This window comes from Poecilia latipinna, unplaced genomic scaffold (assembly GCF_001443285.1).
Source record: "Poecilia latipinna isolate Pla-1442-1.1 unplaced genomic scaffold, P_latipinna-1.0 Scaffold638, whole genome shotgun sequence".
In the NCBI taxonomy this organism is placed as follows: Eukaryota; Metazoa; Chordata; class Actinopteri; order Cyprinodontiformes; family Poeciliidae; genus Poecilia; species Poecilia latipinna.
Window position 1 is genome coordinate 228,482 of NW_015113254.1, and position 22,364 is coordinate 250,845.

Here is a 22,364-nt window from a genome sequence, read left to right on the forward strand (position 1 = left end):
TGATTTTGTTCTTTTTCAGTCAAACCAAAGCATTTGTCATGCTATTTATATATATATATATATATGTGTGTGTGTGCGTGCATGTGTGTGTGTGTGTGTATATATCTATAATTTTTTTGTCATAGAGAAAACTTCACAGATCGTCACAAGCCTGTTATGACTACATATGAAGAATGCAGCTTTTCATGATATGTTTGCAGCACTCCTATGGCAGCATGAAAGCACAATGTGCACACAGGTCAGAGTCTGTGCCTCGAAGAGCAAGCGTCGGTCAGTGCGGTGTCTCGGAGCAAGATGTCCGCCTTCCTCAACGAACCTTTGGGTTCTCTGCTCCTGCGTGTTTGTCTTTTTTGTTTAGCTTCTTTCTCTGTTTTTTTTGTTTGTTTTGTTTTTACATTTTTTGCAACACCAAGATGAATGCGGGGCATCTGTACATCGCTGCTTGGCGTCTCTTTTTTGGAGAAAGAGAATGTGTGCTTCTTCGTGGTTAGGAGACTGGCAGATGACGCGAAACCGGGGAGATCTGAGGAGAGAGAAGAAAGACTCATTAAAGAGGCCAATAAAACAAACAAGGAGGAGGAAAAGTATAGTAAAAGCAACAAAAAGTAAAAGGATCAGATTTACAGATAACCTGAAAATATGTCTTTTCAAAGAACTGCAGTGGGGCAAAGAGTATCTCTTTGACTTAATTTGTGCTGCGAGACACAGAAAGTGGCTTTTTATTCACATCCTCTGATCTACAGCGGTTGAAACAGCGGCCTTGAGGTGCACTGTGGTTTTACAGGAGATAAAACCCAAGGGAAGTGATTAATTTCACTGCATGTTACATTACAATACATTGTAGTGTGTCTAGCATTATTTTCTGCCAAACTTCCACCAACTCTGTTTCCTGTGAATCATCTGGCTGGCATCCAGCTCCTCATCTCCTTCTGAGCCAACATCACTTCACGCTAACCGTGTTTTACCGTTGGTTTCGTTTTGCTCTTTTCATTTTTAAAGAATTTATTTATTATGCACCTTATATTGACAGCTCATCTTGATGGCTATCGTGGCTAAAATGTATTTGTATAAATCTCTCTAATGCTGGCACTTAAAAAATATAAATTAAGATTGACCGAGTATGTTATATAGAACATTTCCTTAGTCTAAAACTTGAATAAACAATAGCTACGGAAGAAAGTAAAGAACTAATTTCACCTGCACGTCTCGGATAAACAGAAAGAAAATGTTGGGATGCAATTTCAACAAATGAAAGATGCAAATTGAACTAAAAACAATTTATAACAACAGTAGCCATGTTGGATTTATAGGTTGAGGTTAGGGAGAAACTTCTGACTTTTACAGCTTCAGAGTACTTTCTGTAGAAATCATAACCATAGATTGACATTGGCAGCCAGTTTATATCCTACCTTCACTTAACAACATGTCATAGTTTTTTGTTTTTTTTTTATAATGAGCATTCATTTTATTTATTTGCCCTGTCCTCAGTTATATAAGGTAGTAGAACACTATTATTTTCCTGGATTTCATGATTCCATCCGTCTCCACTACACGATTTCTAAGAGACAAATCTAGAAAGGAGAAACTCACAAAGTTTGTTATTGTTCTTCTGGGAAAAAACTCAGAGCATTTCTTACTTTTTTCTTTCTTTCTCTCTCCTAGCTACAATCTCCTTCTGTGAGGTCCAAACATACTTCCTTTTTCCTTTCATTCCTAAGCACTCGGCCTTTTTTTCCATTCCTCCTCACTTCTTCTATTCACCACGTTCAGTGAGCGGACTTTGTCAGTTGCCATGACAGGCAGGCTCACTGAGAAACAAGTTCTCAATGAAATTAGCAGCAGGATCTTTCACTTCGCTGGATTCTGTGTTGCTCTGGCTTACAGTTAGCTTGAACCTCCCATCTCATCTGTCCCTTTCGAAGATGAGTCGCTCGAAATAAGGGGGGGATAATGAGTTCTAGAAAATGTTTCATCCCAAGAAGGGAAGGAACATTACAACGCAGGAGCGGAGGAGCTGTTCTGAGCTGTCTCCTAACATTATCAGAGGGAAGGCGCGCAGGGTTACAAGAATGAGGAGTCTCTCCACTTTCTTCTTGTTTAACTCTCAGGAGCCGAGGCCTGTCAAGGCATTAGGAAAAATTAAAAAATATGAAGAAGAATTGCTTGCCCAGCTTCTTACTGTGTGGGGGCATTGGTCTGGGAATTGTGCAAACATAAAGATGAGGAATGTGAGCTCACTACCCATGCTCCACATACGTCTGGCCTGCTTATCGTCAGAGCCGGAGTGCTTGGGTTAGAATGAGGTCATCTAAAGAGCAGACAAAACGGTAAATCTTCAGAGTAAAATAACTACTATCAAGGATGATGTATGTGTGTGTGTGTGTGATTGAGTTGTGAAGGATGGGGTTTATGCCTGCAAGCTCTCCAGCTCCCCTTCCTCGCTTCCCCTGCTGTCGCTTCTCTCAGTCACCTATTCTTGTACCTGATGATAAACGGCTTCCGATGCGAGCTGCAAGCTACCTCCCTCTTTTGCAATGTAAAGACTACAGCTTCCCTCGCCGCCCCCATCAAACGTGCGGGGCCTGGAGGGGTGTGGGGGAACTGAGATTGGATTAGCGACAGCAGGGTTTTGAAGCTCGGTGATGTGTGGTACAGCTAATTTGCTGATCCTTTTTTCTTCTGAGAGTTTCTCCCCCACGGGAGCTATAAAGGTATCCAATTCTCTTTCAGTTACCCTTTCTGTCCTTCGGCCTTTCCAAACAGTCACATACCTCACTTAACTGAAGCACCGAAGCACTTAACAGGTCTACCAACTTTACTCTTGATCTTGTTTTACTAACACAACCCCAGCCTCTTGCACATTCTGAAACAGGCACAAGGAAAAGGGTCCGACCTAAAGCATTGGCATCAACTCAACATTTTGAAACATGAGGATTGAAAGGCCCTTTCTTATTGTAACTCTTGATAGTATTAATTAAACTTGCTGGTTGTCTAGGGATCCTAAATTAAATCTCAGGGGGTTAGAATGCTTAGTAGAGTCTAAGGCACGGCTCTTACCTAATGGAGAAGGTACAGGTCAACGGTTCAGGATTCAAGCTGGTAGATGTTTCCAGGTGCTGACAAAGGCAGTAGGGATGAGCGAGTATGGAACTGTTGTGATGCTGTTCCATGCATCGAGTGTGGGGTCGTAGCAGTCCAGAGTTTTACACCGCTGTGTACCAAAGTACCCGCCCACCACGTACAGTTTGTTTCCCGATGCCACAGCCTGGCAGCTCATCCGCTTGGCCGTCACGTCCCCCACTTTAGTCCACTGGTAGTTCTCGCTGCTGAACTTGTAAGCCGAGCAGGCTGAGAATTCGGTGTCCCCGCCCATGACAAATATTTGGTTCCCCAGCACGGCAGCGGCGGTGTAACGCCACGGCTGCGGGCAGGATGCCGGGACAGTCCATCGGTTTTCCTGCGGATCGTAGCACTGCACCTTGGGCAGTTTGTCGTGGGTGACGCTGGTTCCGCCGAAGGCAAACAACTTGAGTTTCACGCTGACCACTGCCGCGTTGCTCACACCCTCTCTGAGAGGTGCCACCATGGTCCACTTGTTTGCCACTGGGTCAAACTGTTCCACTTGTTTGAGCGACACGGACGGCGAGGCCGGGAGACAGCCCGTCGCCGCGGTGTGTCCTCCGACAACATATAGGCAGTGTTTCAGCTCCGCGGAGCCATGGCCAAACCTGGCAATGAGCATAGGTGCTGCTTTGGACCATTCCTCGTGCACAGTGTCGTAGACCCATACGTCTTTGGAAACGCCGTTCTCTGATCCTCTCCCGCCTGTGATGTACACCTTACAGCCAATGGCACAGGCGCTGAACTCCTTCCTGGGACTGGGGATGTCGGCCTTCGGGATTATCTCTTTGGCTTTCTGGTCTACCAGGTACAATTTGTCACACATGAATGTCTGTCCGCCAAGCAGGAAAAGGGCATGGCTGGTTTTTCTAGGTCGAGCACACGGGCTGTTGACCACGCCATCATTCTGGAGGATCTTCAGCTTGCAACGAATAGCTTCATCAACCAGTTCTTTGCTTTTGGCCTGATCATTAATCAGCTCTTCTGTTGAAACATTCTCCATTAGAAAGATGGCAGGCAGTAAGGCGAGACGAACCGTTCTCAGAAGTTCTGGGAGGTAGCAGTGCCTCTTTTCTAGGTCATAGTTAATCCAATTAAGGGCAGCTTCATAAACCAGTCTCTCATCTTCTGTCTCCAGCTCCTCGTGTGACAAAAGCTGCACTACCATATCTTTGGGCAATTGGAGAAAGTCCTCTGTCTTGCAAATGGCAGGGAAGTTGCTTAGACACATGCCCCAGGAGAGCTCTGACAGCTTCGTACACTGGTGGGCGTCAGACAGCAACAGCATGCCAAGACAGTTGGACGGATGAAGGTTTCTCTCCAGGAATTCGGCGCAGGCATCACGGATGTCCTGAAACTCCAACATGTCCCCAGCCTCCAGCAGCGACTCTGCATTCTCCTCGTTGATCACCACCCGTGATGAGTATGCGTAGTCGAGCAGCAGCTCTAAAACCTCCGGGTGGATCGAGTCTCGGAAGTCGACCTCACTGGCCTGGCTCTCCCTCAGACCGCCACTGAACATGGCCTCGAAGTAGCGGCTGCATGCGGCCAGCACAGCGCGGTGGCAGGGGAAGGAACGGCTGCCCGCGTGGAGGAGGACGTCTGTAAAGAGCCTCTGCTGCCGTAGAGAGTTGAGGTGCATGAGGACACTGTCGGCATAGGAGGATTTGTGGAAAAGGTAGATGTTCATGGAGCCGGTGCTGGCTCGGGATTTCCGGTTCTCATGGACACACACTGACATTTTCATTGAATCCTGAAAAAAAAGAAAATCTCCCATGAATGCAACATATTTAAAATCTATAAGAACAGATATAAAACACATTCTCTTTTACTATAATACATTTTAGGCAAGTCTTAATCTTTTAAATCATGTATTTATATTTCTTGTGGCTATAAACTTTGGAAAAATATTACTAGAGAAGATTCTCTTCAAAGTTAGTCATAAAAAAACAGATTAATCAGCTAGTAAAATAGGCCTAATTTGCCTCACAAATATAATTCTCAGCAGTGAATGCTGCACATGCAAACACTAGGAGGTTGATGTTTCAGTATTGAATCGTTCACTGCTAGTGTCGATAAAAGGATGAGAAAACATGCACATTCTGGAAAAGGGAAAACAAAACTCCATCAGGAATAGAGACAGCATCATGCACACAGTGTGTCCTTGGCCAAGGACATAGCAACTGTATTCTCTAGAAAATATTAGACCTTTATCTCTGAGCATTTCTTAAGAGAAAACTTCATAACATGCAAGTTTGTTTTTCAAAGAAAAATGTGAGCTTACATCTTCATCGTGATCACCCTCACTCACAGCATGCTTTCATTCCCTCCAATTATTTAGCAATGGCAACTGCCTCCTGCCTTGTGGTCTCTCTGCATGGCAACCAAGTCCCAGTGTGAGTTTGTAAATCCACATAAAAAAAAAAATCCACATTCCGTGTCTGCCCTAAAATCCACACTCCTCAATAAATTTCACACAATCTCACACTATTGCATGTAATACATAAGCTCTAAAGTCGTCCTTTCCGAGCTTCAAGTGGATCCAGCTTGCTTGTTGTTTCCTTATTGGCAGCAAGCAGCTGCAGTGTGCGGTCGGCTCCCAACCTTCCAGTTACCGGGAATTCCAAGGATTCCAAACATTGGAGGCAGAAGGCCCTCGCAAACATCCATAAAAACCTTTTCTAAACACCTGTGAGGCATGATGCATTTCTCCCTCTGCGCTCCAGTTTTCTGTTTACTTGACTGAAAATGTGAATGCCCTCTGAACCCTTTTTTAAAAATTCAGTTTTACTGTGAAAAATATGTGGTGTTATTTTTTTTAACGCATTAAGATGACATTACAATTTTTCACTTTGCATAAGTCATACAATAAGAATAAGGATGCTTTAAATTTAATACAAATATAGAGCCTTTATTTTTAACATGACAGTATTTACATATTAACCAGCGCTATGATGATTTTGATATGTTTCCTTGTTCAGTTACAGGTGTAGTCCATCATATGTAAATAAAGAGTTAAAGGAATGATTCAGGACTTTTGAAATGAGGCTTTGTTGAAGGTTCATAAGCAGTTACTATCTCTCCTGGCATCTTCATTTAGAATAAATCATATTTGTTGATCCTGCAAGCTAAAAAGCTAATGGATAGCCATGTGAAAGTCCTTCTACCATCTCAAAACATGCCAAATATTAATAAAGTTATGGAAGGTAATACATATCTATGAGCCTTTAAACCGTAGTGTTGCTTGCAATGACAGTTGTTTACACCAAAGAAAATGATTATTTACACAGGAAATGGATGTTGGAGGTAGTGTGCCACCAAAAATCTTCCAAAATGAAACGCTTACTGAGAATGAAACATCAAAGTAATGACACGGATGTCTGACTGAAGTTCTCCAGGTTCAACTTTTTGCCAACATGGAGGGTAAAAAAGTTATTTTTTACCCTCCATGTTAATTAAGAATTTTAATGAATTGTGACAAAAAGGTGACAAAATACTAAAAAATAACAGAAAATCTTTAATTAGAGGGGCACAGAATGTAATGCTGGTAGGTATGAATGGACATATATGCAACAGTTGGCTTTACTCTGACCAAAATACTTGCACGTTTCACCACAGAAGACTATTGGTGGTGAACCAAAACCTACCTTCATTTGTCTTGAAAATAATCATTCTATTTTATGAAAAATAGTGCAATCATGAAGATAAAACCATGCTTGTATAGCTTACTATGACTGTTTTGAGATTGGAGCTTAATAAATGTGGCAAATATTTGCTTTAATTTTGGCTCCTTTCCACCTTGCAGTTAGCTTTAGCCTCCAGGACCAGTTAAACTGGACTTACACTGAATGAAGATGCAAACAGGCAAACCATTACAGGCAAACCTTTGTAATGTCTAATATTTTACTGTCTATAGCATTTTTTAACACATCCTTGACTGGAAAAATCCTGAACTATCCCTTTAAGTTCTGTTAGAGGGCAGATGTTTTACCAACCTGTCGGTGGTGAGGGACTTTACATTCGAAAAAGATTTGAGTTCAAAAGACCTCGTTTGTCAAAAGAGATTCCTGCCGAACTGAAGTACAGAGAGGCGAGGGGACAGTTTCCAATTTCCATAAGTTGCATCATGCGCTTAAGAATCCTCAGAATGCAGTCTTGTGAGGAGGGAAATCAAGTGTGAAGCCTGTAGGTGCAAATGCAAGAGCAGCAAGGATTTGTGAAGAGCACTGTCACTTCTACCTTTGGCTTTAGGTCTCTGTGAATTCTGAAGGAATCGCTTTGAACTCCAGCTTTGATGTTCATGACGCACAAAGAAGTAATTCTTAGCGTTTGGCTGCAAGCGTTATTCCTTAGCCACAGCTCGTCAGTTTCTTTATATTCATCCTGTCGCTCTTTTCATTAACGCGTGAAGCACTTTCTGAACTTTTCAGATCACGGTCGTGTGCTGGCCTCACATGCTCGCTCCGTGATTTTCATCGGGTCGATTTACCTAACAAACCTTTGGTTTCATGCTGAACTCAAATGACTTGCGAAACCAAATTAGGGAGCCTTCCCAACGGCTTGGTAAACCGACTCGCTTTGGTGTGTGTTTGTGTGCGTTTCGCACAGGGAGCACCAGCATTATTTGTCAGCAGTTTATGAAACATAAAACCAACTGCTAACTTCGCTCAACAGGCTTTATTGCATTCCAGCAGAGACATGACCGGGGCACACGTCATCTCCTGGAATCAGCGATGATTGGAATATCCTCGCCTGGTCTCTCAAGTGCAGGTGCCACCTCCTACACACACGCACACACACGCACGCACACACACACACGCACGCACGCACGCACGCACGCACGCATGTGCACACTCCGTCTCTGCTTCTCTAATTGGAAGTTGTAAGTAGCTTGATTTGAGTAAGTGAACCTAATAAGTCCGAGACTTAATTAGAGAGGTTCTGCTTATGCTATTAATTAGCATTTTAATAAATGCAACCATCTATAGTTCCCGTCGGAAGCAGAGAAACGACTTCAGCAGGAACACAGCTGCAGCTCATATGATTAACTGAACAATGATGATTAATGACGATAAAGGTAAAAGATTCCAGTATGAACATCTTAAACTATACAAGAAATTCTGCAGTAGATTATAATTTTTCCCCCTATCTAGTCATAAAAGCTGTCACTTTGGTGTTCGGGCTTTTCTTATTATTTTGTTCATCTTTTCGGTCCCAGTGCAAACATTGATTTGTGTTTTAGGCCAGTGTTTTATGGTTTTCTGCCCTATTACGATCACTCTTCATGTAACTGTGATTGTGTTTTTATGATTTTTTTTTTTTTAAATTTGCTTTATATTGGTGCCGTAGTTATGAAAGCTAGGTTTGTCTCATTGTCATTTTGAATCTTTTTGATACGCTTTATGGCTATGTTTTCCATTTCTGATCATTTTCTGCTATATTTTATAATTTTCCTTATTCAGGCCACAAAGGGCTTCTATGGGATGATCTTGGGGTAATTTATTGTGATATGTTTTTATCATCTAAAGCACTCTGAATTGTCTTGTGGCTGAAATGTACTACGCAAATAAAAATGACTTGACATAAACTTTAATTTTGCATATATTTATGTCTATTTGAGCATATTTAAATTTTCTTTAATGTTATCCTTGATGTGTCTTTTTTCTAGTATAGCAGATATATTTAGCTTTATATGCCCCCAATATATCACATGTCAAATGAAAGTAGAGCTAGTGATCACACTGAAAGTGAGAAAAAAAACAACTGAGAATCTGCATCACTAATAAACCCAAACAGACGCAGTGGTAAAATCTAAATGTCAGCATCGTGGCATTTTGACTAAATAACCTTTAGCTTCAGTATCTCGCTTTTAATTTCCACTGCGCAGTAAATTTCTCTACGAGCTGACCTCGTCGCGGCTTAAAACTTTAGAACATCTTCACGACAAAATGCGACATGGCCTTTTTCTCAGAAATGCTAGCAATCTAATCTGCTGTCCAAATGTTTGTTTGTTTGAGTCAAAGAATTTCAAAATGTTCTTGTTTTAATATTCCTACTGTAATCTCTATGCATGATGTCCAGTTCTGTGTAATATCCAGAGGACATGTTTTGTATCAAACGATCTGCGGACCATGCGCTGACTTGAAAAGTGATTCGTAGGTGCAACAGTAGAAATTTAGCCCTACACAGACTGTCCGCACCGTAAAACATAGCAGTGGTGGCAGTGTCATGCTGTGGGGATGCTTTTCTTCAGTGGATACAGGGAAAACTCTGAATGTTGACAGTGGGTAGACACAAAGGGGGTGCGTACAAATAAAAGGCAAACTTTATGGACACTTTATGGACAATTGAAAAAAATATTGCAAAAACCACACTGTGCCACACTGTCCTGATGCATCACCATGATATCTTGCTGAAATACATTAAAATTTGAGGTCGTTCCCAGATGAAGATTTACAGGATTTGCTCTGCTTACGTGGCATGTTATTAGGATCCCGTCACCTTCACCGGCCAAAGCTCGCCTTGTTAGGAACATGCTGTACGCACTACGCAGAAGTTAGGCTCAGCCTGACAGACTTCTCTAACAAGAACTAACTACTGTAATCTGAGCAGCAGCATCTCCACTGACTTGTCTCTCTGTTGCTGTTTAGGGAGGTATAACGAGACCGCTCTGGAAGGAGGAAAATTCCTCTAAAACGTTAGGTGTGCATTTGCAAGTATGAGGAAGTGATGCTTTTCCATTGTTATTTCATTCTGCAATGTAATGAGTCCTTTCATTTTGACTGCATGACTGAGTTTGTGAATCATCTCTTGTGTGTGCCTCTACCTGGGAAAAAGCACCAACATTTCTTATTGTTCATGCTTTAAAATGTGAGAGTCCGCATCCGGAATGCAGTCTTTTCAATACTTGAGGAGTTTTGATGAGCATTTTTTACCCTGTTTTCTATTGTTTTGTTTTGTTTTCTCCCTTTTGAATGTAACATAACACACATTTCCAGGATTCGTACACAATGAAAGTAGCTCGCTGGGCTATGAGACGGATGAGAGGCAAAATGCTATCCTCATCCTTTTCAAAAGAAACCAGATCCAACAGACGCACAGCCAGACTATGTGCCACATGCAGAAAGAAATACAAGAATGGGAAGGGGGAGAGAAACTGAGAGAGAGGGAGGAAAAAAAAAGGTCTGGCTGCAGTCTGGTGGAAATCATTGCCAGGTGCTCACAGTCAACCATGGACACGGGAAGAGAGAGGGATGGAGAGGGAGACAACTTCAAAAGTAAACACCAGGCTTATGTGGACTTAGCTCCGAGCATCTGCCGAGCGAGACGCACAACAAAGACCGCAGACGTGCAGCGGCAGCAGGGAACGATCTAAAAACCCTCAAACAGACTCCGATTCATTGGCTGCATATACATACAGCCTCGTCCAAGCTGCTGCGATACATATAATAATAATTAAAGAAAAATGACAAAGGAGCGCAAAACAACTTACGCCACCAGCAAAGAGGAAGAAATCCAGAGGGGGGAAAAAAGGGGGAAACGCAAAATGCAAACAATAAAAGCAATATTGACATAATGAGAATATCAACAATTCGCTTCCATTAACCCTGATGCGCTCGACCCGGACCGCTCCCCTTTCACTGTGCAACTTTAAATTCGTAAGTCAGTGGGGGGAAATAAAGCGTATGTGGAGAAATTGTTTGTCGTTTTTACCTCTTTGGGTGAAAGAAGGACTTCAGTCGTGCCCGACGGGTCGCTCGAGCATGCCACTCGTGAGAGAGCCACGATGCAAAGCCGAATGCGCTCGCGCGGAGTGGATGGGGGACTCCTTTGGTTATCTCCGAGCAAATAGGTCGCAAGAAGAGCCGCTCTCTGGCTAATACGCGGACTGGTCCTTGGGTCTGGTTGTATGCGGTGGAGAAGAGGTGAATAATAAGAGGAGAAGCTGTTTGGAGGCGTTCCTCCAGCTCCAGCTCTGCTCCGCTCCTCTTCGTCGCTCCTCCGCCTGCGCTTCCACTGAAATCAATGGGTGTGTTTACAGCTAGAGGACCGGGGTGTCTATGGCAAGCCGTTTCCATATTTAATCGAAGAACCGCGACTGTTTCTTGCCAGGTTATACAGAGCAGTAATACAATTGCCATTTTTCAGAATAACACTCTTACTAAAGATGACACCTTGTTACGTTATAGCGTTACGCTACTGCAAGTTAAAAAATATGAAGTTTGAATGTAACCCCAGTCCTATTAGTGTGTTGCACTGCAACATATCAAATGTGACCTTTGACCTACAAGAACTGCTTTCAATTTATCCTTGTTGGGCCTTTAAATCGAGTCATAATATGTTGTTATCCTAGATGATGTTCACGAATCTCCCAAATATATAAACATATATGCTTTCAGGTCTCCGACAAGTATAATGTTAAAACAGAAATGTCTTTCAATTTGTTTCTTGTGTAAGTTGTCTCATATTACTAACTTATAAATTCAGAAAGCTTTTAATGTCTTCGAAAAATTAACTTAAACCTAGATCTTGTTTGGGATTTTTTGTAACTGTGTGTGAGAAAACAACCTGTTACATAATCATTAATATGATATTTTTACTGACTTTGTTGTCTGTTTGTCTAAAGAATGGAGTTTGGAAGTTAAAAAGCACTTTTAGAAATCAATAATTAAAATAATGGCTGTATTTATGGATATTAACAAAGTAATTAATTAATATCTTATTTAATACTTTTCTAATTTCAAGTAATTTCAACTTATTATACATTTTCATATTTGAGAGATCAATAAAAAAAATTCTCCTACTCAAAATTATAACTAGAATGGATCAAAGTTTTCCACAACGACAATGTTATCGTCATCTCATTTTGAAAATGACACAATGCAACAGAGATCTGTATTAAGCTGTAGATATTCAAGAAATAGTTTTTATTTAGTTATCAAAAATGTTAATTGTGAATACGTAGAGTGCTACGAATATCTGAAACATTCACTTTTACCGAAATAATTGGTTTGTTGATGACTGCTCCATTGCCAGCGCCACCTAGTAAATCTAAAACTGGCTTGCCATACACGAGAGACGGTGAGGGGAGGATCAGCTCGTCGGTCTCAGCGCACGAAACGGAGAGAAGAGAGAGACAAAGAGAGAGGAGCTCGCATGCATAGAGATGGGACGGAGAGGTTGTCTCACAAGGCGGCAGCAACAAGAAACAGAAAGTAATTAAATTAAATAGCTCACTTTTTAGATCCAATGCATCCAATGTTAGTGGAGAAAATGATTAGAGTTTCAAACTAAAAGCAGCTCACCATGGTAACCTAATATCGAGTAAAAAATACAGGTTTAAAACGATGTTTGCTCCAGAACATATATGAAAAATGTATAACATCATCCAATACCTTTCATTTAGAGAAGAAAGACAACAAATATACTCAAATATACCTGAATTTTGTTGCAGAGGTACGTGTAAACATTAGAAGAACATCAGGATCTTTCATATTTCTTCTTCTTCTTCTTCTTCTTCTTCTTCTTCTTCTTCTTCTTCTTTTAATTAGACTTAAATTTCAAATGTCCCACTTTACTTAACACATTCCTGACAGTTTGTCATGGCTTTTAAATTTGGAGCAACACCCCAAAATTATTCATGGCCCCCTTCTGGGCAGACCATTCAAGGCTCGCTGGTGGCACCCCTGGACTTTTGGGGGTGGAGTGACCCCCTGCCAGTGGGTCAACAGATTAACCCCGTTTTTTGTCAGGTTTACCCTCTTTAGGGCCTTTTTTTTTTTTCAATTTATAAGCACAGAGGAACTCTTGGGAAACAATCATTCATTGGTGAAGTTAGACCTGGGGGGACCAAAACTCATATGTATCAATAAGCTGCTCCTCACTGGTGACATAGGTGTTTCATTTTGAAACTACTTTGCAATTCAGGTATCTGTAACATTGGAATAGTTCCTCGTATGGTCCAGCACTCAGAATAGATCCCAGACATGAGAATCCAGTGTCGACGTTAACTACAGGGACATATTTTCAGAACTTATAATCTCTAGGTGACTCCGAGTGCAAAGTTCAATCCCAGAGGATTATAAAATCATTATGGTTTCTTCACTGGGGCTCCCGGAAACGCAGGGTCCAATTTTATCCCTTGCGTCGTCTTAACGTGAGTCATGTCTGTGGTCTTCGCTGGCTGTGACCAAACTCTTCGTTGGACCCTTAAGGCGGTGATGCCACTGTTTTGTTTGCTTTCATCTGCTCTGAGCTTGTGATGTGGTGATCGCAGGGCCTTCCCTTCCCATCAGCCGTGTGTGACGTCACCGGTGCACCATTACTGCAAACAACACGTTAAATGACAACTCGAGCTTCATTAGGAGCACCGTTGAAAGTGCTGTAAACAGGACCATAATGTGCCGTTAAACCCTAAGCATTTACATGTAGCAAGAGGGACACCTAGTGGACGAAATAGTAAAAAAAAAAAATAATAATAATAATAAAAATGTAGCAGGTAAATGAAAAACGTTTGGTTTTCCTACCAAATTGTCCTCTTTTACTTTGTCCAACCTGCTCACAGTGTTTTAGAAAACAACAACTAATGGTGTTTTATTTGTTTATCATCTTTAAACTGATGTGCTTTGTCAAAAAAAAAAAAAAGTCAATGATAAAGCGTAAATGTTACAAAATAAATGTGTAAAATTCAGCGGGTTATTACTGGTGATCCTAAAAGGGGCCTAATCACAGAAATAGCCCAAGTAGGGAGGGTGTATATGTTGGTCAAATCAATATATTAAATAAAAAAGTTTTCCAAGCAGAGGAGAAAGAAATTACCCTGAACGTGCCAGCCCTAAAATGATGCACTACGCTGCGGGGACACTTTTCTTCAAAAGGGTCAGGGGAAGCAGGGCAGAGATGATAGAAAGATGAATTAGAAGCTGTGTATTCATGTTTTGGAACGGCCTATTCAAAGTCCAGACTCAAATGTCAAAGGGCATTTTGTGCCAAAGTCTGAATTACTTGCCACGGAATCAGAATGGAGGTATCTTGCAGTCTTGTACCCTTAAAAGTTGTGACATGATGACAGTCAAAGGTAGAACATAGAACAACATGCAGAACAATCCATATTGCAACAGTTATGAAGAGATATTAGATGTTTAGAACTGCATAGAGTGGCAGAAAGTAGTGAAAAAAAGTAACCAAAACAGAAGAAAAATATGTTATGATGATACAAAATGACATTTTTAGAGTTTTTTTGAGGGGGGGGCGGGGACATGACAATAACTACACAATAAACACAGCCACCTTGTCAGGAAACCTGGGTCTTATACGCTTTACGCTATTGGATGTCAAACCGCAGCTTGTATCTGAATGAAGTAATAAAAAAACCCCGTCAATACTCTTATACATTAGCCCTCGTAACTGGACTAAGCTGATTTGACTAAGCTCTTTTGTGTGACCATGACAAACAAACACACTGTTACCTGTCTTACGAGAGATGCCAGAGATGAATAATGAGTGAAGAGTGGGTGGGTAAGCAGTCATGGCCGAGATGCTTGACTCAAAACAGAAGGGAGCTGGTGTTGCCTCACCTTGATGCTGAAAGATAAAAATGTAAAAACCAGTTGGACGTGTTGAAAGCGTTTGCAGTAAAGCGAGACTGGCTTCTTCCCTGATTAGGAGGTATGGGAACGCCGCAGTTCTTTAGTTGGCATCTTTCTTTCTCAGAATAGCTTTAATTTCTGCTGGTATAGACCGTGCACCACATCGGATCTGTTGGAGGGCAGTCGGTCTGAGCCCACCCGACAGCTGGTACCACTTATGCTGTCAGCATTGTTTCCACAGATCACTCAGGAGTAAGCGATTATTCCTCATCTGGCGTAGTCAGAGGTCGGCGGTAAGCGGGAGCCACGATGTCCCTTTGTCATTTCTGGAGGAAAGACCTGCCTGAAGGGCGTGCTGGCCTCCAGAACTTATATCTGACCTGCGGGAAAGGATTTCCAGCAGCTTCTTCACACACTGTGTCGAAGTGCAGTAAAGCAGTATAAACTCATCACGATATCCGAATGTATGTTTCAGCTGTTGCTTTTATTTTATTTCATTCTTTTTCAAAGATAAAATGTGGGAGAATCAATGTGGCAACTGCCTTTATAGACACAGCCATTAAAGACTGTGATGTAAACAGAAGAGGAGGAGTGCACTGCCTGGGCTTTGTTCTAAGAGGAAGTCAGGCGCCCTTTGTGTTATTATACGGAAAGCCGTATGTGTCCTGTTTTGAACTTTAGCTGAAAACCACACAGTGTTTTATTCTCAGAAAGACTGAACCAAAATGTTCTCAGTAAGAGCTGCATGTTTTAAGCTGCTGGTTTACAACATGCGGATTATTCTCAGCTGTAATGTTACCGTCAGCCACCTAGTGGCCATTGGTTGACTTCAGCCATCACTTCTCTTTGCTCCGTGTGCCAAAGAAGTAAACAGTATTGGATTTGTACACATTTGAACTCTTAAATAACCAAACATCAGAATTTATTTGTGATTATTCTTCTTATTACCCATCATATAATAATAAGAAAGTGGGCCTACAAAATAATAAGGTTACTGAACAAATTTGTCCACTACATTGTACAGAATTTTACAAAACAAAATATAATAATAATAATAATAATAATAATAATAATGATAGTAATGTTGGCCAAAAGTAATAAACAACTAAGAAATTGCTTAAAACACAGTGGTAATAAACAAATACCTCCGCAGTTTTTTAATCTAGCATAGCAGTTTTACAAATATTTTTTGTGAAGTCAGTGTTTTCCCTTTGGTTGCAAACTACAAGTTTCATTCCATTTTAAGGAAAACTGATTATCCCCCTCAAAAAAATATAAAAAATGTGAAAAAAAAAATAAAATCTTATAATAGATATTATAAAAGAGTCCTACAGCGTTTGTGGCTCGAAACAACTTTGCCAAGCTAGAGCGAAGGCAAAAATGATTCTTTGGGTTGTAAAAGTTGCTGACCTCTGGTTCATCCCATAAAATCCAACCTTAGAATTTCAAGGGTTTGGAATCCTTTGCAACTCCACTGTAAAAACAGTCAAAGAATAGTTGTTTTTTTTCCCCTCATGCTGTCCTCAGGAAAAGTAGTGTAATGACTATTAAATTATTAAAGTTTTTTAAAGTGAACTGTACCGTGACAACAAAGCAAACAGGCCTGTTCTGACAGGCTCACTGCAGTCCACCCTGTTCTACAGGAAACTGGTGCTGCAGTAGATTTTGTAAACCTGCATTCAGGCTCTGTACCTCTGTACATGAATGGAGCCTAAATGTATCCATGTATACATGCAATAACAAAGATTAATGTGTAACTTTTAATCAACACCTACATTTGCTCTGACCTACTTACTCAGCTGCATGTCAAAGTTTACAAAAGAAAAACATCTGATCATGAGTGACAACCAGATGGTTGTGTTTAAGAAATATGTCACCACACTTCACTTCTTAGTTCTGACTTTCTTTTAATATTCCACAAGCACTGTGTTAAATAAATAAACACCGGATTAAAAAAAAAAGAAGAAAAACTATGCACAAAAGTTCACACTTTAAACAAGATCAAAAAAGGGGGAAAAAACGTTTTGCTATTTTAGAGAAATTCAGCTACAAATTTCTGTTTGAATCATCAAATTCTTATGAAAACCACTAAGCGTTTCTTTTATTAAAAATTCTTCAGGTTTCGCAGGCTCAGCATTTTAGAAGTGAGAATAGTTTTGTCCTTGAGCTGTTGTTCGGACCCCATAGTGATGAGATCACATGACATCCGGAAAATAGACTGAGGCAGACAGAGAACCATGCATGCTCACACTCACGCCTGGTCATTTTACAATCATTAATGAACTCAGCATGTGTACTTTCATATTGTAAGACGAAACTAAGGCAGAAATTGTGCTAAGCCAGTTATAGTTATATATACGTTGCTAATCTTTTATATTGTAACAGACATTAAGTTCCTTGTACAGGTGGAGTTAAATCCATCTCCATAGCAACCACTGAGGTAATAACAAGTTATTACTTCCTTAACTAATTCAAAACAGTGAACATGTGACGTTTTCCGACTCAGGAACAAACAGAAGGAATTATTAAATCTGTTTTCTGTAACATTGGAAATATACCTTTGTAAAATAAAAATTTTGTCACCGTAACACTGTGCAAGTATAATAAAAGATCATTTCAAGGGCACCGTATTTTACGACGGAATACGAGAATAAAGTCATAATTACCAGACTGAAGTCGTTATGAGAACTCCAACGTGAAAAAGCACTCTTAAAGCTCCGATAAAATGAAAAATGTTGAGCATCTTATGCTTACACTGTGGTATTGCTTTAAGAAATCATTTTTAACTACGACGAAGAACTAGTACGACGGTACGACCTAGTATTAGGGCCAGACTAAGAGTAATTTAATTATGAGAATAGAGTAGAAGTATTTAAGATTAAAATTATATTTTATTAGAGCCAAATAAAAAAAGTGAAGGGTGCTGCATCTATACACGGTCCCTTTAAATTGTTACTTCCGTGTGGGAAATCCCGCCTTCTCGTTCCCCATACAAATCTCTTGTCATTCTCGTCCAGGTCTTGTGACTTTACAGCTCTGCAGTAAACATGAACAGCCTACTGGGGTTTACGTTCATCTTACTGGCTCTCGGTTCCTGCCGGGGGCTTCAGGACAACGACGTCGACGAGGAGCCCGAGCTCGTCTTCCAGCCCTCCAAATACGGCTCTCTGTGGCCCCTGCCGCAGAACGTGCAAATTTCGGATGTTTCCTTAAAGCTGAGCTCCTCCAGCTTCAGTATTACTGATGCCAAAGAGTCTGGAGCCGGGGCCAGCTGCGGCCTCCTTCAACTGGCCTACAGGAGGTCTGGAAAGTTTTTTTTTTTTTTTTTTTTTTTTTTTTTCTGGCAGTAGTATTGTGGGGAGTGGGAGGGGGGAGTCTTTTTCTTTCAGTTAGTTACGTTCATGATGCATTCACGGACCCGTTTTGACTCTTATCTGCTGCATCTCTCTCCACAGGTACTATGAATACATATTTGGGGGCGCTAAAAAGCAGAAGGTGAATCGAAATGCGAGAGCAGGTCCCACGGACCTGTTGGAGCTGCAGGTGTGGATCACATCACCTGACTCGGAGTGTGACGGTTACCCCAGTGTGTCTTCTGATGAGTCATGTGAGTCTCTTCCTCATTGATAACATTTTTTTTTGGTGACCAGGTCTTCATGCAAAAATGCCTTTAAATAGATAACATCATCTAGTGTACATAGAGCTGCATTTCAAGGGTTTGGAATCCTTTGCAAACCCTTGAAAGAGAGTTTGCAAAGAGAACTTAAGTTTTTATGAGCGAAAAACATAGGCAAAAGAATATTGCCTCTCTAAATCCATGTGCACAATTAAAGTTTGAACATATATTTTGTTCATGACTTATTTTCTGCAGGGTGCAGCTGATAAAGCAAAGCATTCCGCCTTTTACCGTTTCATTTATCCTTGGTTTTGTTTACATATTTTCTATATATCTGAATAGCAAAAACTCATTTGGTTGAACTAATCAAAATAAATAACATTAATATTTTTGCACTTCAACAACATAATGGCATTATTATTACAATTTTAAAAGGGTTACAGAGGATTTAAAACTACTGATACTGGTGGTGTAGATAATGTTTTATTGTTTTTTTTCTTTTTAAATAAATACACAAATAAAAAAACCTTGGAAAATAAATTTCACTTTTGCGATCATAGCGTAATTTCAGACAAAGAAATTAAAATTTTGTACATGTAGTCAGTGGAAAGGGGGAATATGCCATGAACATTAATAATAATTTACAAATTACCTGTCATTGAAAAACTGTCAATATATATTCAGCTCACATTGCAGCTTTTCTAAAGATTTAGCTCCTACAGGACCAAGATGGCTTTGGACGAAGGTGAAGTGTTGTCTGGCGTTGGTTTGGCCGCATGTGATGATGGATTATTGTCCTGCCGAAAGCTTCATTTTCAGGATTATCACTGAGTTTTGTTTTTACACCCAGCCTACCTGGTGCGTTATACATTCAAAAACAAAGAAAAGTGCCTATCTTTTTAACTAATTAAAGCTTAAGGTCACAGGGAAAGTCCTGTTAGCCTTTTCACAACATGAAAACACGGAAAAGTTAAAAATAAAAATTACTGGCATGCCTCCCCAGCTTCTGGTTGGTATGTGAGTATTTATCAATTGAGACGTACCTGCAGTAACCGCAAGACGCCATTCTGTGCTGCTGACTTGAAACGGCGATCGTTGTAGATTTTTGCTTTGTTTTTATCTCCCTAAATTTGTGTTGCTTTTTTAAGACAGATATCATCCTAGTCTTGTGTGACACAAATCAAGTTGTTTAGCTGTGGAAAAATGGGTTATGTCAACCTGGGGGTTGTATGCATTTCCCATAGTGGGACTTTAAAGCACTAATTAGTGACTGTTACCTACAGTTGTTATGAAAAAGTTGAATATATATATATATAAAAAAAAAACTTAAGAGAAACATGACTTCATTTCACAGCTGTACTTTGAAATTGGCCTCTCTGTCTTTAAGAAGCTCACCTTTTACCCGAAACGACTTTCCCATTTTGAAGAGTGGCTAAATGAAGTTGCACATCGTATCTGCACAATGGAAATGGGAAGTAGTGGTAAATTTTTAAAAAAGAAGTTCCTAAAAACTCATCAGCTTAAAAAATGTTTCAGTTGCATTTATTGGATTTAAAAAAAAAACCTAACCACAAATTGTGACCCAAGTTATTAGAAAAAAACCCACATAAATCATATCCCATTGAATACTTTAATTAAATGGTTTCTTAATTTTATTTCACCCTGACATTATGCTTCTGCATTAAAAAGTACATTTATTTCCAATGTTTAAAAAATGGTTCTTATGATGAAGTCTCTGTTTTAAATTTAGTTAAATGATCTTGTCTTATTACTATATTTAAATGTAAAAAGTCATTACTATAGGCTTGATCTCTGCTGCCTGTGGGATCATGAAAATATTTTTTTGGAGTTGATCCCACTGTAGTGAAAAAAACTTGGCTAATGAAGCATAGGGAAGATTACCATCTCACAAGTTTACAGTCAACTTGACACACTTAGATAATCGTATCTGATGAAACAATAAACAGTCACATTTTTCGGTGAGCGATTTAGCTCCATTTGATTAAAGAGGAATTTGTGAAGAACTGGACAAAAAAAAGATGTGCTTTAGCTAGTGGATACATTTTCCAAGAACAGCAATCCTACTCGTGATGGGAAGGAGGAAGTAAAGATTACCTGGACAGCAAATTCAAGGATTAACCCAGACCAAATGTTTCATGGCTTACAGTCCTGATTTAACCTCCTGGAAAGCTTTACCGGGTCTTACTACGACTGTTTGTTTCTGCAGATGAGCTGACCGTGGATCAGCCGATCGCTGTCCTGAAAGCACCGAAGGTCTGGGGAGCCCTGCATGGTAGGAGTTTATTTGCCCATGTGCCTGGTTTTAAATCCTCATCAAATGACAAGTACATAACTTTTTTTTCTCTCTCTCTCTATTGTGAGGTCACAGGACATAAAATTAAATTTAGATCTTATGTCCCGTGACATAAGACGTGCAGGACATTTTTAAATGGGGTTTAACTTGCTTGGAATTGTGTATTTTATGTCTTCTTCTCCTTTTTTGAGGTCTGGAGACTTTCAGCCAGTTGGTCTATGAGGACGAGTATGGGACCGTAAGTGAGACAGATGAATCGTGTCTCTCTCCTTGTTGGTGAATCGTTTCTGGTTCATATTGTTTTTGCAACTTTTTTCCAGAAAACCATCAATTCAACAGTTATCAGTGACTTCCCAAGATTTTCTCATCGAGGCATCTTGCTGGACACGTCGCGGCACTTCCTTCCAGTTAAAGTCATCCTGACAAATCTGGTACATAAACCACATGTTTATGTACCAAGTAGTTAATTTATCTTAACTTTTTAAAAATGTATTCCACTTCACTTCACCCTGCAGGAAATCATGGCGATGAATAAATTCAACGTCTTCCACTGGCACGTCGTCGATGATCCGTCTTTTCCCTACTTGAGCCGGACGTTCCCAAACTTGAGCCAAAAGGTTCCAGAAAAGCCTCATCATCTGCGTCGACCCAAAAGTTTCATCCCCCTGTATTGACATAAATGTATCCCATCACAATGTTAACAGGGCGCTTACCACCCGTACACCCACGTGTACACACCCGCAGATGTGAAAATGGTGATCGAGTTCGCCCGCCTCAGAGGCATTAGGGTCGTCTCCGAGTTTGACACCCCAGGACACACGCAGTCTTGGGGTAAAGGTGGGTTCTCTAGTTGTTGCCGTCCACATTTGGTTTCAGCTCCTACGTTCTCCTGATGTCCGCTTCCGTCTCAGGTCAAACTGACCTGCTCACGCCTTGCTACTCCGGCTCCACGCCGTCTGGCACCTTCGGACCGGTGAACCCCATCCTCAACTCCACCTACGAGTTCATGACGCAGTTCTTCAAAGAGATCAGCGAAGTTTTCCCCGACGCCTACATTCACCTGGGAGGTGACGAGGTGTCCTTTGCGTGCTGGTGAGGAGCCCTGATCCGTCTAATAGACCAGAGAGATGTTAGCGGCTGTTATTTACTTATTTATTGTCTTTACAGGCAGTCCAACCCAGACATTCAGAAGTTCATGGAGCAGCAAGGCTTTGGAAAGGACTACAGCAAACTGGAATCCTTCTACATCCAAAAGTGCGCATCTTATTTTAGTTCCTTTTTTAGAAAATATTCATATATTTCTTTTTATTGATTGATTTTTTTCATACAATAGACTTCTGGACATTGTCGCTGCTACCAATAAAGGCTACATCATCTGGCAGGAGGTCTTTGACAATGGTGTTAAGGTATCCTCCATTTTTCTTATTTTTGTAAAGTGAATGCAAAATTTGTTACTTAAAATAGTGTAAAATGATTGTTGAACTGCAATCTGTTGTTTTTAACTCTGCTTTTATTGAATAATTTAGGAAACGGTTATGATATGGACTCTGAAGATGTTTCTAAGTCGTCTTTTAATGCTGTCCCACTATTTGCAACATTCTTACAATCATCTGGAGCCGTGTCGAAATTTTGTGTTGCATTATCAACAAGTCATATCAAAACTGCTAGTACTAGCATTTTTCTGCTGCTGATGTAAATGGGAGCATTTATATATATATATATATAT

At 40.5% G+C, this 22,364-nt stretch overlaps 2 protein-coding genes across 3 annotated transcripts in view; one reads left to right on the top strand and one right to left on the bottom strand.

The window, feature by feature from the left end:
- Positions 1-358: 358 nt before the first annotated feature.
- enc1 (ectodermal-neural cortex 1) lies at positions 359-11,145 on the bottom strand. Its single transcript, XM_015043547.1, has 3 exons — positions 10,834-11,145; positions 3,058-4,873; positions 359-523 (listed from the first exon to the last, which is right to left on the bottom strand). Exon 2 carries the CDS (start codon positions 4,865-4,867, stop codon positions 3,092-3,094), a length of 1,776 nt encoding a protein of 591 aa, XP_014899033.1. The 5' UTR covers positions 4,868-4,873; positions 10,834-11,145; the 3' UTR covers positions 359-523; positions 3,058-3,091.
- A 6,525-nt stretch (positions 11,146-17,670) lies between these two features.
- hexb (hexosaminidase B (beta polypeptide)) overlaps positions 17,671-22,364 on the top strand; it is an 11,223-nt gene continuing 6,529 nt past the window's right edge. Inside the window, exons 1-10 of one of the 2 annotated variants that reach the window (XM_015043551.1) lie at positions 17,671-18,009; positions 18,164-18,315; positions 20,552-20,617; positions 20,830-20,876; positions 20,959-21,069; positions 21,154-21,255; positions 21,343-21,475; positions 21,550-21,730; positions 21,806-21,892; positions 21,972-22,044. In XM_015043551.1, the coding sequence (XP_014899037.1) occupies positions 17,756-18,009; positions 18,164-18,315; positions 20,552-20,617; positions 20,830-20,876; positions 20,959-21,069; positions 21,154-21,255; positions 21,343-21,475; positions 21,550-21,730; positions 21,806-21,892; positions 21,972-22,044 (1,206 nt within the window). In that variant the 5' untranslated portion in view covers positions 17,671-17,755. The remainder of the gene's footprint in view (positions 18,010-18,163; positions 18,316-20,551; positions 20,618-20,829; positions 20,877-20,958; positions 21,070-21,153; positions 21,256-21,342; positions 21,476-21,549; positions 21,731-21,805; positions 21,893-21,971; positions 22,045-22,364) is intronic. The other variant, XM_015043552.1, reaches the window with a different exon arrangement.